The following is an 18,718-nucleotide window of genomic DNA, read 5'->3' on the forward strand; positions in this document are numbered from 1 at the left end:
AATTCAAAATATACATAAAATATATTATGGTGACTCAAGATATAATATAACTCATCTTAATATTAATCTTTATTATTTTCTTTCTATGCTGACTTTACGATGCCCTTTTTCCTTAATCTTTTTTCTTGTGAATTCTCTTTTGTTTTTGTTGGCCTTCGATTCACCCCCATATATACTTGAATTTTTCACATGGCGACTCACCCCATATTTATTATCCTCCTGCCTGATTCACTCATCTACATAATGGCCTTGTTTCATAGGGTTTATTTTCAGCTTATTTCAGTTTTTAGCTTAATTTAAGTTATTTTGATGTGTTTAGTTCAGCTTAATAATACAGCTTATAACTTTTTGTAAGTCAAAAATTAACTTATTCTTTAAGTGAGGGAGGAGAAACTTAATTTATAAGTCAAAAATCAATTTATATTCACAGTTATAAGTTATAAGCTGTTAGACTATAAATTATAATCACTTTCTCATGGCTCTACCAAACGGGCCAATAGAATTCACTCATTTACACAATAGGCTTAACAGGTGGCTTTTTTTTTAGGTGCCCAACGCATAGACACCTTTCACCATATTTCTTTTTTGGCCCCAACTTTTATCATAATTTTGTAATTGTGTTGTTTTGGCCCCAAATAATTATATTAATCATACTTTGAGTAAACTAATGCGGAATTAGATTACACCTTAGCATGAATAGCTACGTAATTATTTATATTATATTATTCTTATTATTAAATATTTGCACAATAACTCCTAATGTAAATTAAATTTCACTTTATCGCATATCATCATAAAATTAATATTTATTTTACTATTACAGTCTATTATTATTATTCTCATTAATAATAATATTTAATTAAACTCTCTTATGGTCCGATACTTGAAATTAAAATAATTCAATTAGTCAATTTTACCTTATTGAGAATTCCACAATTAAATTAGAATAAGAATTAAGTAAATGTAATATTATACGTGACGGGATCGTCACATTATGTGCCGCTAAATTTTATATATATATAATTTAATTTATGTGTTTCTCCGCACTACAGTAACTTTCAAATTTCAATCACTTCTTAACTTCTATGTGAACAAATTTATACTCACGCACATTATAATCACAAATAAACGTCACCAATAGAAGAAGAAAAAGTTGCCAATTTGATTTACAATAATGTTACACAACAGATGTTAACTTTTTATTTACAATAATGTTACACAACAGATGTTAACTTTTTATTTGTCACACATTAATTATATAGGATCCAAATCTCATACTACATTATTAATAATGAATGAATTTGCAAATCTAAAATAGGTTTTTTTTTTTTTTTTTTTCCTTCTTTTATCTTCACATTTTTCACGGTGTGGATTGCTTATGTCCCACGCATATCAAATGTTATTTGTTGAAAATTCTATGGCTGCCTTTGGGAATAATTTTTTAGTGATTTTTTAGTTTTTTTGGCTAAAATATGAGATTTGAAATTTTTAAAAACAATTTTTTGAATTTTCAATTCATATTTTTATATTTTTAAAAATATTTTAATTAAATTTTTTTTGTCCTTTTTAGATCCACTTTATCCTGGTATAGTTAAAAAGTATAAAATTTGTACAAAATTTTTAAAATATTTATTGAATATAACAGAATAAGAAATGTACTAAATTTTTATATTTTTTGTATTTGGAGAATTTTTTTGAAAAAAAAAATTATATATATATATATATATATTTATTTAAGTGTATCAAGATTAAGTGTATCTAAAAAATAAACAAATTGCATAAAAGATTAAAAAAATACTAAAAGCAAAAAATATATATATGAAAAGCAAAAAACTTAATTTTCTTAAAAGTGAATTAAACCAAACAATATGTTTGGAATAGCTTTTTTTTTATTTGTTGCAAAAAACAAAGTGAATTAAACCAAACAATATGTTTGGAATAGCTTTTTTTTTATTTGTTGCAAAAAAACAAAGTGAATTAAAAGAAATTTTTAACTTTTTAATATTTATTGACTTTTTAATACTTTTAAATATTTTTTAACTTTTAAACTAAAATTGTAACTTACAACGAGGTCCAAGTCTTCTCATTCAGCATGTGGAAACGGTACAACAGGTAAAGACTTCGACATAGGCAAAAACACATTTTTGGCCATTCTTTGGCTTGTTTAGTGACCATTTTATTTTTAATTTTCAGTTTATATTTATAAAAATTTTAAAAATTATTATAAAAATTTGTTTGATAATTTTTTTTATTTTATAAATGTTTGTCTCAGTTTATAAATTTGAAAAAAAAAACATAAATTCAAAAAAGGAGTTTACGTCGGTTTTTAAATAGAAATTTAAAAATTTGACTAATAAATTTTTGTTTTTCAATTATCGTTTTTTTTCAATTAATTTTTTTTCAATTAATTTTTTTTTCAATTAATTTTTTTTCAACTAATTTTTTTTCAAATAATGTTTTTTTTCAATTTTTTATTCAATTAATTTTTTTCAATTATTTTTTCCCAATTAATTTTTTCCCAAATAATTTTTTTTTTCAATTATAATGCGTTCATTGTCATAAATAATAATAAAATAAATTTAAATATTTTAGGCCTGAACAAACATATTTTTTATTTTATGTTTTTAAAAATTTTTAAACATTTGTTCAAACCAAACGCGTTTGTAGTTTATATTTTTCTAAAAATAAACAAAAATGAGTTTATAAAATTTTTATAAACCTAAACCAAAAACGTAAACGTTACCAAACGCTAATACTTCTGTTTTTGTTTTTTTTATTTTATAAATTAAAAATAAAATTGTTATGATATATTTTTGTTTTTATGTTTTCATTTTGATTTACATCACTTTTCAAAAAATTGAGTTTTTTATTTTTTTTTTTTTAGTGAATTTTTCTAATATTTTAGACAATTTTTTTTATTTTTTAGATGCGCTTAATCTAAATATACTTTAAAATATATATATTTGTGAATTTTGTTTTAAAAAAAATTCACCAAATACAAAATTACAAAAAAAATAAAATAAAACAAAACAAAACAAAACAAAATTTAGTACATTTTTAATTTTTGTTATATTCAATGAATTTTTTAAAAAATTTTGCATAATATTTTTTTTTTAAGTATATTAAGATTCAGTGGATCTAAAAAATTAAAATAATAATAATTAAAATATTTTAAAATTTTATTAAAATTATGAAAAATTCCAAAAAAAAAATATTTTTCAAAACCCCAAAATAAATTTTCTATTTTTCCTTCCTTGACAACCTTCAATCACCACCCTCCACCATCGACTACTAGCCGCTAGTCATCGGTGGACTAACCTCGAATGACATTTTGGCATGATTTGAGGACCTATTAACGACTCTAACCCTTCAATCACGTCATAAGTTTTGTCCATCACCATACCACCACGACCATCCACCGTATCAAAAATGGTAGTGAATGATTTGTCACTTCCCTAATTTATCAAGTTTGAGAAAATGACCACAGGCCCCCAATGATCTCAAGTTCAGCATCTAATTACAAATTGCTTGCCCCAAGTTCACGGCAAATTTTTTGTTTCTATAAAATGAATTTTTTTTAATTTTTTTTTATAGACAATGAATTTCGAACCCTGAAATTGTTTTCAAATTTATGAATTATTATTTTTATTTATATAGTACTACTCAATTTTTTCTAAATGGTATGAAAAATTAATATAATTATAAGGGCTAGGATTCCCTCTAATCTAACGAACTAGAGGGTACAGTTGGGCCCGTGAGGGCCCACCACAGGTTCCGTTTCGATAATCCGAACCGTTCAATCTGTAAACTTGTCGAGTACTGTATATTGGCAAAAACCATGTTGATCGGATATCGATAGTTATCTCATCGGATCAGATTTCTGTCAACTGTTTATTTGTTCACCATTCATTTTTTTATACAAAATTGATTTGATCATGTAACTATCGATATCCGATCAACGTGATTTTTAACAGGTATATAGTACTCGACAAGTTCTACAAGATTATCGAAATGAGACCCATGGTAGACCCTTACAAGCCCAACAGTACCCTTCAGTCCAATCACAAACTGGAGGGAAGCCAACCCCTAATTATAATTGGATACAAATATTTCATCAAATAGTCAAGCACGAGATCTTCTTAGTGCATTTTAGTGCATTTTTTTAGCTATGTGCTTATGTTTTGAGATTTCTGTGCTGCTAAATTCTCACAAATTCTACTTTTATATTTTTTTATCAACTAATATATATATATATATATATATGTATATATAATTTGTGTTTCTCTGCACAAATTTCAATCACTTCTTAATTTCTGTGTAAACAAATTTACACTCATGCATATTATAATCCCAAATAAACATCACCAATAGAAGAAATTATTCGATGGTCCTAAGGCATTATCATGTAGTGTTCTAAAAAAATTGGAACTGGTGAAAAAGATGGAATTTATAATTTTGTACTAGGATATGAAGAAACAAGGAGGCATGAAAAATAGTGATCGGCTACTAGCCAAGAATAAGCGATGTCCCTAAAGCACTTAATAATTTTTCACCGATGGGGTTCACTACTACTTTCTAGTGTTTGATTATAATTTTCATTTTTACAAGTACGTAATATAAATAGAAAAAATAAAATTATCATCTCTTCTACATTCAAATGAAGTCACAAATATTTTTTAGAAGTTATTGATAAACAAAAAATTTGTACAAATTATATACCAAAATAATGTAGTAGTGATAACCTTAAAATATAAGTCACATTAATAGCCATTTGTTTATATAGTGATAGAACCTAAAGCATGCCAACTTTTTTTCTTTTCTTTTTTTTTTTTTTTGTGTACGTCTAATTTTTATTTTATTTTTTATTGGTACAAAAAATCAATATAAATTAATTGGACACAAATACTTCATCAAACAGCCACAAAGCACAAGATTTTCTGTCTCAATACATTTTTTAGCCATGCTTTGAAGTTTCAAGATTTCTGTCCATTTAGATTCTCACAAATCCCATGGTTGACAAATACTCTCTCTGATCAAAGGGCATTTGAGGACAAAGGATTCTCACCCTCGCGGCAATTTTTTGACTTCATAAAATTTATTCTTGCCCTTGTAACAATACCTTTGTAAAATTTGAGTCATCAAAATCCTATGTTCACAAAAAGATAAAAATAATACAAGAATAATGAGTGTTTCACAAATCATATGAATTTTTTATTAATAAATTTTTTAAATTTTAAATATCTTTGTGTTTATTTTAGTCATAATAGTTTTAATTTTTTCAAAAAAAAAAAAAATTATGAAAACTTAACCAAACATAAATTCTACCATGTGTGAATTGCCAAGAATGAGAATACTCTCCTCACATACCTTTGATCGAATGCATCGCCAACCAGAGAATTTGTGAGAATCTAGAGGCATACAAATCTCCAAACATGACCATCTGGCTGGCTAATAATGCATTTAGACAGAAGATCTCATGCTGGACTGTTTGATGAAAAAACTTTTTAAGGTAAGCTATCAGAGTCCAATTCTGCTTGGTTCATAAAACGGCACTACAAGAGAAAGATGAGAATGACAAGACCGTACCGTTGAATTGGAGGTGTTCCTTACATTTGCATTGGCAATTCACCCATAGATTAGAAACCACTCCCCCGAAGCTGCACTCAAAACTCTGTGGTCTTTAATTCAACTCATCATTTGGAGAAACAATATCGATTCCAGCAACAAGCGATACATAAAGCTAAAAGCTGAAAAGAGGTAATAGCCCTTTACAAGAACAATTTCATAAAAAGATTGATTCCACAAAATGAGAGACTGCAACATTGGAATTAAAGAATGAAAGAATGTACTGCTCTATTATTTTTCCTAAAAAAAGAGATGGAAATTGTACAATGTAGTTTGTCAAGGTTGGTTAAAAATAATGCTACCTTAAAACTACAAAAACACAGCCGCCACTTAACAACAGCAGCCTTTCACTATAACTAATATCCCTATAAAATTTATCACCCAAATACACTAATTTTTTTCCCCTATTTTCCCCCATTTACTTGAAAACAACACATAATCAGCAGAGCAGGCATCCAGAACTAGCAATCTAAGCCAAAATTCTGTAGCTCACAGCCGCTCAGGCAGCTGCTTGGATTGGTCCATCTGATCTAAAGTCCCAACCACGCCCACGTCCACGGCTCCTACCGCGCCCACGCCCACACCCTGCAACGATCCATATAGCTTTTTGTTCAAAAACTGAAATAGAAAACACTATGCTAGGAAAAATGAACAAAATCTGTATGAATTTTGACAATTTTGTAAATCCAGATGAGTCCAGAAAGATTTTGCAGTATCCAACACGATGAATAGTTGATTTAGGAACCTCTGCAAGATTAGTTAATACAATGAAACAAAAATGCCAATCCAGATGATAATAATGGTAAGCATGAGATGAAATCATCTTTTAATCTTCTTTTCCAGGTGTTTTTGAACTTCATTCATCCTCACACACTTGGGAAAGTTTCTAACAGGTGGCAATTAGTTTGGAAAGCATGGCACACTCCCATTTAACTGTATGTTGAGAGACAAGGATGATGAAACTTTTGGGAGGAAAAAGAGAAGAAGATATCACATTATCCCTTCAACACCACCACATACATAGGCCACCCACCCCAGAAAACCAAAAAAGGAGGGGGGGGGGGGGGGGGGGGGGGGGGGACAATGTATGAAGCACCTCATACAATTTTTGCAAAAGTTTCGGTTTTTATTTGTCTTTTCTTTTTTTTTTTTAATTTAAATGGTTTACAAGAAGGAAGATGCTAACTATTGCATAATGGACAGTGATTAATGTTGGCATGTGCAAAAGGCATATTGAAATATGTAGAAAGTGCATAAAAAAAATGTGTATGGGAATATGTAAAATGTGTATTGAAATTCTAACTTTTTTGACATATGTGGTTCTTAACGAACGGCCATCGAGTGGTCATTAGTAGGACCCTTCCAAGAAAAATAGACCTATTTCTGGCAACATATAAGAAAGGGGAAAAAAGATTGAATCTACAACGCTCAGAAAATAGTATGCAATTAACTCCAGCTGCAGCATGGAGTACATATTTCACCCCCAAGAAGCTTAGGAAAGACCAATAACAAGGGTCACTTGTGCGTGAGTATTAAACTTCTCACATCTACAATTGCTAATTAGGCATTTTGTTATTAATGTGCTTACCACGGCCTTGAGCAAGTGGTGGCCCTGAGCCACCATAGCCATTGTAACCACCCAACTCTTGTTGCATATCTCCACCACCATATCCTCTTCCGCGTCCATGAAAACCACGTCCTCTTCCCCAACCCCAACCTCTTGCTCCATACCCACGTCCACCATCCCAGCCACCATCTCCATTGTACTCTACCACTCCATTGTTATCATTACCCGTCGTAGACGAGCAGATCAAAAAAAAAAAAAAAATTACCTGTTGTAGAAGAAACATCATAACTTTCATATTCTTTGAGGGGTCAAAATAGAGGGTGCAAGTATAAAGCAATATGAGTAAAAACAGAACTACATCAGATGGTCAAGGGTACAGAAATTAATCTGTCGGTAACACAAATGCTTCTCAACTAAACATTATCCACTTTAATGGGAAAGACTTCCTCAGCCATATCATATATCTTGAAAACCCAATTCCTCCAGCCAATGTGAATTCACACTCTTTCTTGAAATGTTTCAAGTCTCCAGCAATATTAGTTGATTTAGAGGAGAGAGAACAAGAGAACGTGTTTAATCATTCAATTAGAGACACATAAACAAGGAAAAGACTGTTATCAACTGTATCTGCTGCAGACAGTAAATTGTGTGGCTTTGCTAGATAAAAGCAAAAATATTAAACCAAATGTACTATTACAGCATCTCCAATGGGCTCTTTAAAAGAGGCTTGTTAGTCTCATCTTATTTTATGGCCTCCAACGGGCTAGCTACTACACTAGTCATTTTAACAACAACAACCACACACACACACACACACACACACACACAAAAAAAAAAAAAAAAAAAAAAAAAAAAAAAAAAAGATCAAGCTAGCTACATTTGAAGAGCCTTGGGAGGCTTTTTAAACAGTTGTGCAGATAAATAGGTAAAATAAAGAGTAACGTTGGAACACCTAGAGAAAAAAAAAAAGTTAGATAAAATAAAGAGCATTAGTTTTTCGTACTTTAGATAGTGAAAAATAAAGAGTGGCATTGGAATTGCTTTTAGAAACAAGAAAGTCTTCCAATGCATGGATCCCCCACTTCATGCTAGGATCTGGTAAGACCCCACTTCATAGATCAACTACAGTAAAACTTGACTTCAAAACAACTTATACATTTGATCTCAATAAAAATTTGACCAATTTGGTAGATCAAGTGCCTTGTTAGTTAACCAATAAATCTTATACATTTCATAGCAATATAGAATTAGCCGTTTGATTGTGCCATGTGTACTAAGTGCTACACAATGGCAGCCCTACTTAGTTAAGTGTATAAGCTTATGGATTTTTATAAACATCAAATTAAGGGTAAAATTACACTTATCACCCAGCTTTCATTTTCGTTCCTCATCTTCTAATTGCAACAAGTCATCAGATGTCAACCATTGTTTCAATGTAGTCCACCCAAATGTAGTCCACCCATCACTTACCATCAAATTCCTCATCACTCACTTTACCAACTCAAACTTCAGTGTTTGCCAACTACTAATTTTACCTAAATCAATTTGTAGATGAGGTTTGCTCCTAGAAACTTCTTAACAGTCTTGAACTAGTATAAATATGATGATAGCCCTTGTATTGAGTATCATCCAATACAAGAGTGATCTAGTATAAGGTGTCTTAAGTCTTGTGTGTAAGTCAGTCACAAATAAGTGTGTTCAGTGTTGTGTAAATTGATGTCAGTGTTTGAGTGCACTTTTAGAGTGTGTCTAGTGTATTATATAAGTTTAGGTGTGAGTGAATAAGTGAGGCGTGTTAGTGTGTGGTTAAAGAATTTAATAATTCATGATTAAACTATGGGCTTTAAAAGAATTTAATAATTCATGATAAAACTCTTTTCCTTGTTCATCTTTTGATTGTAGCACATGAAAAAGCCGGCACAGAACGAAGTTATTTAAAGGCACCATAAACATTATTTCCCAAAGCAAAACCGGTGGAATACAATACAAACTATGTTACCTCTGCCTCGGCCTCTACTCCGTCCTTGACTACCACGTCCTCTCCCACGCATATTAGGAGAACCCTCTAATTCCGCATAAGAACAACCTAATTATAAACATATTTCAAGGAAATAGAAATCAACAATTATATAATATTGTTTTACCTCCTTCATAGTCATATTCATTCCATGGTTTTACTTGATCAACTGGAATAGGCAGTTGGTACCTGCAATTTGGATAGAATATGAGATACTAATTATTAGCAACTCAAAGGGGTCAGCTATGCTTTATCACGCTCCAAATCCTACATAAATCTAAAGGTTCTCAGCCATAAAGAGAATGTTGATCATACACTGATAACCGTAAAAGGAAACAGAGTACAAAGTAGCTGCATATCAAAGCCATACATATCTTTTGTACTCCTGTAAACCCCAAACAATTATTGCCCACACAACACCAAGAACATATGCACAAACAGTGGCCTCTACAGGCTTAGGACCTCGATAATTATCTCAATAATATTTAATATCACATATGTGATATATTATATATATACTAATGTAGCATGGACATAAGAAAAAAAGGGCAAATCCGAAATTCCACATAAAGCACGTTTAAGGCATCATGGAATGAAGTTTTAGAATGTTTTTATGTCTTTACATGCATTTATTTTAATTTATTGAATTTAAACTATGAGAAGCATAAATAAGAATACACTGCAAGCTAAACTCAAGAGTTTCAAACAATATGTATATGGCTAAGCTAAAAGACTTCGATTGAGAATAGGAACTGAGACGGCAATTTCTGTTAAGAAATTGGGCCGAACTAGGTATTAGTACCAAAGCAAAATACTCGAAGAAATAATAGAAAAATATATTAGAAAACTTCTTGAGAACTATACAACTATTCAAACTATTACATAAAAGAAAACCTATTTACTTGGTTAGGGTTTCATCAAAACCCTAGAAATAAGAGCCTAGCCACTCATGGAGGAGTGGGAAGAAGTAGCAAAAGAAGAAGCCTCCATGAAATTATCCTTGAAGCTTGAGAATTCCCTTTCTTCAAACCCTAGCCTCTCCTTTTTTCTAATATATTTTCGAACCCTAAGAGCAGCCTTTTGTTTTCCTTTTTATTCCCAGCAGAACAGATTTCAATGTTTGTGCACGGAACCCTAGGTGGGCCACTTGAGCGGTGGTGGGCCGCACGTGCGGTGAGGTCTGGCCACATGTGCGGTGAGGTGACAGGTTGGGAATTTTCACACTACTCGCATGTAAAATCTGCTTTTGCGTTACTTTTTGCTTGAATTTGCGTGTTGCCTGTCAAATCTATACAAGTGCACAAAACACATCATCTCTACCAAATAAACAAAATTTAAAGACTATAAATGTAACTTAAGCGGCCTCAATGTGATACCTTTCGGCCTACATCAAGAAGAAGATGAACAGTGAATATGTATCGGCAAGTATATGAATATATATATATATATATATATACTAGCATATCACCCGTGCAATGCACGAAATTGGATTTTAAAAAATTATTTATGATTATGTCAAACATATTTTTAAATTATTAACATAAAATATACGTAATTTTGAAAAAAAAATATATTGATGTTTTATAATTGAAGTAATAAAAATGAAAATTTACTACGTTTGTTCAAAAATCACTAAATAAATAAAATATATTATAACTAAAATCTAAATTGTTATAGCTCTTCCATTAGCATTCCTGCATTATCAACATGATAGTTAATATTATAACTGATAAACAACACATTTATTACATATTTATAAAATATTATAAATTAAAAATGTTATACTTACATATTATATTTTTTTTACCTTGTAAAAGGTATAGGCATTTTTTAGACCAATCTATATTTAAAACAAAGTTTATGCATAGTGCAAAAACTAGTTGTCGTAGCATTGTTGGTACAAGTATGATAAATACATAGGCACAGTCTTGGCATGATGCAATATAATCTTTAATCATTCTAACTCCATAATCTTATAAAATTTTGGAAATATAACATTGTATTTGAAAAGGTAAGAATACGTTATTTATAATGAATTTTATAATTCCTATCTTTGATATCATATTCTTCAAATATGATGGTTGATATCGCAAGATAAACTCAGCATGTTTATCTTAAACAACGAGATTTATTGAATCAGTACTATCTTTGACCACAATGTTAACATTATATCTAAAAAAAAAAAAAAATGCCCAAGAAGTACACATTAATGTGTGTTTGGGAGGGGAAAGATTCAGTACACACCTAACCTTTGGCATAAAGCGTAAAGTGGTGGCCCAAGACTTGAACCCATAACCTCAAGGTTATTAGGCCAAGTCTTAACCATTAAACCAATGGTCACCCCAAAGTGACATTATATCTAATAAATAAATAAAACTTGTTAAAAGGAAATATTGTACCTAATAAAAAATTAAAACACTTGTTAAGTTTGAATTATTATTTTACATAGCAATTATTTATCTAAAGAAAATTACTTTGTTATAATATATGTATCATCATGTATGCAATTACGACAAACAATGTGACATCATATTTAATTTTTTGATAGCAGTGTAATTTTTTAATAAAATTACAGTGGAAGGCTTGAAAAGGGTTTGTAATTTCCTAATTACAGTGTATTTTTTTTTCTTTTTTTTTTTCGCAATTGTAGCCTGTTATTTTTTAATAAAAATTTATATTTTTTTTAGATATTTTTTAATATACAAATTATTTTTTACAGTGTAATTTTTTTTCTCTTTTTTTTCGCAATTGCAACCTGTTATTTTTTAGGGATATTTACCAATAAATCCTATCTCACAAACAGTTTTACCGATTGGTCCTAAGGTTATTTCTATTGTTCTGATTAGTCCTATTAGTTGGGAAATATCTTACCAGTTGATCCTATTTCCTTTGTTTAGTAACATTGAGTGGTCAATTATACCCTTCCGTATGTGTGTCACGTGACATACATCATTCTAAGGCAAAAAGCATAAAGAGCCTTAGTGTATTTTGTTTATGTGTGGCACCCATTGTGTGTGTCACGTGACATACATCATTCCAAGGCAAAAAGCATAAAGAGCCTTAGTGTACTTTGTTGATGTGTGACACCCATTGTGTGTGTCACGTGACATATTGTGTGTGTCACGTGACACTCCAAGGTAAAAAGTATAAAGAGCCTTAGTGTACTTTGTTGATGTGTGACACCCATTGTGTGTGTCATGTAACATATTGTGTATGTCACGTAACACTCCAAGGCAAAAAACATAAAGAGCCTTAGTGTACTTTGTTGATGTGTGACACCCATTGTGTGTGTCACGTGACACTCCAAGGCAAAAAACATAAAGAGCCTTAGTGTACTTTGTTGATGTGTGACACCCATTGTGTGTGTCACCTGACACTCCAAGGCAAAAAGCATAAAGAGCCTTAGTGTACTTTGTTGATGTGTGACACCCATTGTGCGTGTCATGTGACATATTGTGTGTCACGTGACACACCCTCATAAAGAGCCTTGGTGTACTTTGTTAATGTGTGGCACCCATTGTTTGTGTCACATGACATATTGTGTGTGTTACGTGACACACCCTCATAAAGAACATGCATCTAATAACATCTAAATGAGGGCATTAAGGTCCCTCAAAATATTCAAGGACTAAACGGTTTATTAGAAAAAAATTGGGACCAATTGGTTCATAAGTTTAATATTTGGGATTTATTGGTAAATCTCCCTATTTTTTAATAAGAATTTATATTTGTTTTAGATATTTTTTTAATATACAAATTATATATTTTAGATTTTTTATAAAAATAATTTAACAATCCCATCATTAACCATAGTGTATGCGAGAAGTTGAAAATGGTGTGGTAATAAATATGAGAGAAGTTAAAAAAGCTTGCGAGTTTGAAGAAGTCAATAAATGCTAAGGTTTTTTTTTTTTTTAAATCAAAAAATTAGAAAATTAAGATTGACATATTGGAGCTCTCACAAAACTTGTGGGTTAGAAATCCCTTTTTCCTTATATAATATATAGATATGAAAAGTGAAAAGGCGCGGTCTTTTCAAATTTTTGGTGGTGTATGATGGCTGTAACGGAGGTACGGTGCCAGTGGGGGCATGCCACGTGTCCCATGATTGAAGTGGTGCCAGAGTGACAGGTGAATGTGTTGGGCAACTGATAAGACTCCTAAGCACCGAGCAGATCGGAGGGATGGAGCAACGTTATTGGTTCGGCTGACTTAAGCATTTCTAGCTCGGCTGGAGGAATGTAATCCAATCATGCTCTGCAAATAGAATGAAGAGGCAATTGAGAGAGTAATTTCTATTAAGAAATTGGGCCAAACTAGGTATCAGTGCCTATGAAAGTTGGGCCGCATAGTGGGCTAAGAAAAGAGCTCAGGTAGCTCAGACCTGGGTTGATTGGATGATAAGCCGATCAGTGAGTTTAGGCTTAGCTGATAGAAGATGGTCGTATGGAGAAGGCCGAGCTAACTTTAGCTCGACGCAACCCATCTGATGATCAAGGACTACACAGTTTGGTCAATGGTAGACCGGTGTAATGTAGTTCGGTCAGATATTTACAGCTAAACATAGTGTTATTACCATCTCACTTGGCTTGCAGTGAGGAGAGTGTTCCAGGAATAAGCACTATCCTTTAGGAATGTGGTTCCTAGTAGGACTCTGCTAGGAAAGTCATAGTCCTACTCGGATTGTGCCACCCGAAATCTATAAAAGCTCATGACATAACCTATTCCCAAGTATTGCAATTCTTACTCTCGAATACACAGAGCTTTAGTGTCTATTGTCAACTTGCTAACTTAGGCATCGGAGGGGTTTCCAGTACACACCCGCTGACTAGCTTACGTTTGAGTTTTCAGGTGATAAGACGACGACGTTTGGAGGAGTGCAAACTTGATTAACAGGATTATACGAGAAGGATATTTCGTGCTCGTACAGGAACATTGAAGGCCATCATCCAATCCTTAAAAGGCTTATATTGATTGTTTTCTTCAACAAGAAGAAGCAAGTGGAATAGGACCACAAATATATATGTATATTGTTGTAGTTCTTGAAAAACTGTAAAAGGGCAAGATAAGCATATTTGTAAACATTGACAATATTGAAGAAATGATAAAATTCATGTTGTAGCTTAAGAAAGTATGATAGACCATAACGAACATGATTCTAAAGCTAAGGAAGTCAAAGAAGATGCTAAGAATGTGACTGAATTTTCTGCACTTCACAAGTAAATGGGTGTTCAAAGTGAATTTATCATTCCAAATAAATTCAATGGAGTTGATGGAATGATGAATGGGTTAAACTTCTTCATTTCTCATTGTTGCTTCAAAAAGATCAATTTGAAGGGTGGTTAGTCCAAGATTTTTGAATTATTGTACTTCAACATTACACTCGAGGTCGAGTTTTTCTTAATGCAGGGGATAGGGAAAAAAATGGCAAATCCCTTAACCCTAGAAACCTTATTCTCTCTTTTAGAAGCCAACCCTAACAACTCTCTACAATCAAAACCCACTACAATTACTATAGTAGGCAACAATACTCCAAGGTTTCTAAACTTGTCCTACATTATATTTGAGCAAGGAGCAATATAGCTACAAGATCAGACGAGAAGGATTCACTTAAACCTGCATCCTAAGTAGTTCAGGCAAGGCTTTATTAAGGTTTACTAGATCTTCAGTATGTAAATAAGATTAAAGTTGCAAAGAATTCGGAAGGTAGGTTATCTGACTACAAGAGTTCACTTGTATACACACAACTTCTACAAAATCTGGTACTTGGGAACCGCACACATTACTAACCCCGTATGAACATTCAATAACACATACAAACTTCCTAATTAATATGGGACAGTGACGGTCATTAATGTGTCCATTCATGGACAAGAAAAAGCAAACTACGGACTGGTATTAGTGGCCTAGCAGCTCTCCATAGAGAGCCTAAAAAAGACAGCAATAATACTATTATGCACACACACATAAATAAAAGATGACCCTACTTGTACTAGCCCTTAATATGATAATATCTCCTATTATTAAATAATCACAATGTTCCATTGCTAACCTAATCTCAAGTTGGTTATCAAAAAAGAGAAGCATGAAAGAATATATATATATATATACAAACAAACAAACTTAAGGAAATAAACTTAGTAAAATTTACCCTGCAGAAGATGTAACCAACTCCTCCTTGGACAGAGTAATTGTTATAACTGACACATGGTGAGTAGTTTCTAGGCTGCACTAGTAAAAAATCAATCAGCCTAATAACAATCAAATTGGCTTGGCACAGAAGTATTAAATTAGTTCAACAGCACAAAAAGATTTTTTTGCTTCTTACAGAAGAAGGCCTTCTTCTAGTGGTTCCCACATGTCAGTTATATCCATCGAACCAATTGATGTGTTCTCATGGATACCAGCAATCCTTCTCTGATACAGGAAACTCTTTTTTAAGAACATATAATGCAAAGAAGACAGAGACGTACAGAATTTCGTTTTTTTATAAAAAAATAAATAAATATTCAACGATGGCCCACATAAACTGAACAGGGCTGGAAAAAAGACAAACAGATTGGCACTGATCTATTCACCACCTTAATCAATTCAGCAATCATCACAGTTTTGTTGATAGCTCTGCCATGGCCTTTAAAACAATTTCATTGGATCCTTTCTCCTGCAAAAATTATGCCAAAATACATAAAAGGTAAGATAGAGTACAAATGACGAGCAGGCACAAGAAGTAATATTGTTTGTAACATGGAGAACAATTTTATCAATAAGTTCTAACATGGAGAACATGACCCCTTGACTGTGCAAAACAACAAAGGGACTTCAATTTCTGACACCGGCATTGAGAGACCAACTCAATACCATTTGGCCTACTAATTTGGTGGTACATAGCTTAGTAGCAGGAAACTCCTATGGGAGCCTCACTCCCAGCCCAGCCCCGCCCCACCCCTTTTATTGGGACTTTATATAATTGAATGAATAGATGAATTGATATATATGGGCATGCTTGTATAGGTTGGCTTTTGTTTTCTGAGAGATCAGTGTACTACTGTTGGATGTTTGTTTTTCTTATGCGGGTTTTTTAACGGATTTTTTTAACATTTTACAAGAATAATCTTTCAACTTGGTAACTGTCACCACTTTCTGAATAATTTGTCCAAGGTTTTGAAAAACGGTTGTAGGTAAGAGTTGTAGTAACTAGAATCGTGAATTTTTTTTTTTAATTTTTCGCACTATTTGAAGAAAACTTACCGATATGCATATTTTTTTTTTCATGATCACATTTATTGGGATTTAAAATAGATCTTAATCATTTTTTGTTAATTTTTAAGTATGATCCAATATATTTCATATTTTCAAATCACTATAAAATGAGTTTTTTGCATTTTATTTCTATAGTTAATGCTTTTAAGAATAATTGATTGTAAATGTTTACAAATTATGTTTTACCAATATCTAAACTAACTGAATAAAAAATATTCACAAAGGATTATAAAATAAAATTTGTGCAATAAATTAAAAAATTTATAAAGAAAAAATTCATATAAGATTTTTTTCTTTGGTTTGGATCACTTGAGTATTTTTTTTTTTTTTTTGTAAGCTTCCCTTTTTTTTTTTTTTTTTTTTTTGAGAAAAATAAGTTATTCAGAATATTATAAAGGGATATAATGGTACCTCACGGACTGTTAGGGTACTACTACTGTTATGTAACACCGAAATAACTATTACACATGTAAATATCAAATTACAAGAGTATCATGTTTGCATATCCACTGCTAGTGTGTATATAAGTATCTGGAAAGAGAGATAGACCTGAAGCAGAGTGGTAGCATAAGTAATGTAGTTCCTCATCCTTCCCTGAGTGGTTATACGAATCTCATTCTCGTTGATCGGGGTTTCCGGCCTAGGCTTCTCTATCCTCTGATACCGATCCATCTAAACAAACCCAAATTACAAACTCACTTCTATCCCAAAAAAATTGAAACCCCAACAAAAACCAGCCAAAAGGGTGCTCAAAAATCAGATCCGAAAGCAACAAAGCCAAAACCCAGAAACAAGTGTAAGAGTCTGGTGTTACCGTTGTATGGAAGTCTGAAAACCCGGTCTCTCTCTCTCTCTCTCTCTAGCTATGTGGCTTCTCTTTCTTGGGGGTTACGAGTTTTACGTGTTCTCTGCTTTTTCCGCAGAAAGAGTGCATTTTACAGAGAGAGAGAGAGAGAGAGAGAGAGAGGGATTTTAGCAGGGTTTACGGTGGCTGTCGTATCGCCACGGAGACCGCCTGATTTATCTTATCTTTTTCCTATTTATTTGAACGGCGCGTGATTTTGTAGGGAAAATATGTGATGCTACGCACCTTCAAATGTTAGGGTCCTTTTGGAAATAACTTTTTTAACTCGCTTTTTGAATTTTTTTTTTTTTTGATTAATTTAAGTCTGGCTAAATTAATTTTGTTTTGAGAGATTTTTTTTGGCTCTTTTGATTTTTTTGTTTTTTTTGAAAGAAAAAATGAAATGATTATAGTTTAGATATAATATTTTATTTTATTGGCTTATTTAAGAATTGTTTGGGATGTATACTTTTGATTTTTTACGACAAAAAAATATGTATAAAAATAGAGAAGTGATATGACTTAAAAAAAATATAAAAATATAAAAAAATATACTTTTTTAGTGCTAGCCAAACAATCTCTTAATCTATTTTGTCTTTTCATATTTTTTTAAGAAAAATGATTGGTGGCCACAATATACGCGGCTCAAATGGCTCGAATTGACCAAAACGACGTCGTTTTGTGTTGTTTTGTGTTCAAAACGACGTCGTTTTAGTCAATTCGAACCATTCGAGCCTGAAAAATTCAGGCCCTCTATCATTGCTTTTTTTTAATCTCACTCACTTCCAATCGTGTTGCCAAACGACAGCTTAATAATGTTATTATTGGCAATCTATTCTGATTCTGATTGGTTTTGAGTTTTTAAGAAAAAAAATATGAGTTTTTAATTTGCATTTTTAATTTTTAATTAATATTTTTACTTTTTAAATCTATTTAATCTAGATTATATACACTTAAAAAATATATAATTTATAAAAAAAAAATACATAAAATCACTATATTTCCAACTTATATATATATTTTTAAATTTCTTTATAATGTATAAATATTTTATTTTTTTAAGTACATTAAAAAATTAGGTGTATCTAAAAAAAATACTAATTAAAACTCAAAATCAAACATTATGATATTTTCTTTATTTTTTTAATATAATAAATGCACATTCAAACTATCTGCTATTATGTAACATTTAGAAGATAAGATAATAAATAAAATTATATGTAATATTTTACCCCTTAATATTATTAGGACTCTACAAAATATATATGTATTCTTTGTATATATGATATATGGAGACTCATTTATACGAGAAGTTATATATTATATCGGACTTATTGGGGGTGATACCCATCTTAAAATGTAGGGAATAAGATAAGAAAAAACGAATTATATGATACAATACAGT

General features: G+C 31.4%; 1 protein-coding gene across 7 annotated transcripts; it reads right to left on the bottom strand.

Annotated features, from left to right (window-relative positions):
- Positions 1–5,828: 5,828 nt before the first annotated feature.
- LOC114258759 (uncharacterized) lies at positions 5,829–17,482 on the bottom strand. 7 transcript variants are annotated; one of them, XM_082921396.1, is made up of 9 exons: positions 17,284–17,482; positions 17,019–17,141; positions 15,791–15,870; positions 15,538–15,626; positions 15,361–15,435; positions 9,337–9,398; positions 9,188–9,257; positions 7,214–7,413; positions 5,829–6,243 (listed from the first exon to the last, which is right to left on the bottom strand). In XM_082921396.1, the coding sequence occupies exons 3-9, from the start codon at positions 15,809–15,811 to the stop codon at positions 6,125–6,127; spliced, it is 636 nt and encodes a 211-aa protein (XP_082777522.1). In that variant the 5' UTR covers positions 15,812–15,870; positions 17,019–17,141; positions 17,284–17,482; the 3' UTR covers positions 5,829–6,124. The 7 variants fall into 7 exon arrangements, with proteins under 7 accessions (XP_082777522.1, XP_082777523.1, XP_082777524.1 ...); XM_082921397.1 differs by having other exon boundaries at positions 17,019–17,170; positions 17,284–17,481; XM_082921398.1 differs by having other exon boundaries at positions 17,019–17,167; positions 17,284–17,459.
- Positions 17,483–18,718: the final 1,236 nt, after the last annotated feature.

Source organism: Camellia sinensis, chromosome 3, assembly GCF_055761805.1.
Source record: "Camellia sinensis isolate YWXY chromosome 3, ASM5576180v1, whole genome shotgun sequence".
Lineage (NCBI taxonomy): Eukaryota > Viridiplantae > Streptophyta > Magnoliopsida > Ericales > Theaceae > Camellia > Camellia sinensis.

What these genes read in the sequence shown, in the direction of transcription:
- LOC114258759 (XM_082921396.1), bottom strand. Translation starts at nt 15,811, where the DNA reads ATGATTGCTGAATTGATTAAG. An exon ending in CTAGAAGAAGGCCTTCTTCT is followed by an intron (nt 15,436 to 15,537) that starts GTAAGAAGCAAA and finishes TTACTAGTGCAG; the next exon opens with CCTAGAAACTACTCACCATG. An exon ending in AGAGGCCGAGGCAGAGGTAA is followed by an intron (nt 7,414 to 9,187) that starts CATAGTTTGTAT and finishes TACGACGGGTAA; the next exon opens with TGATAACAATGGAGTGGTAG.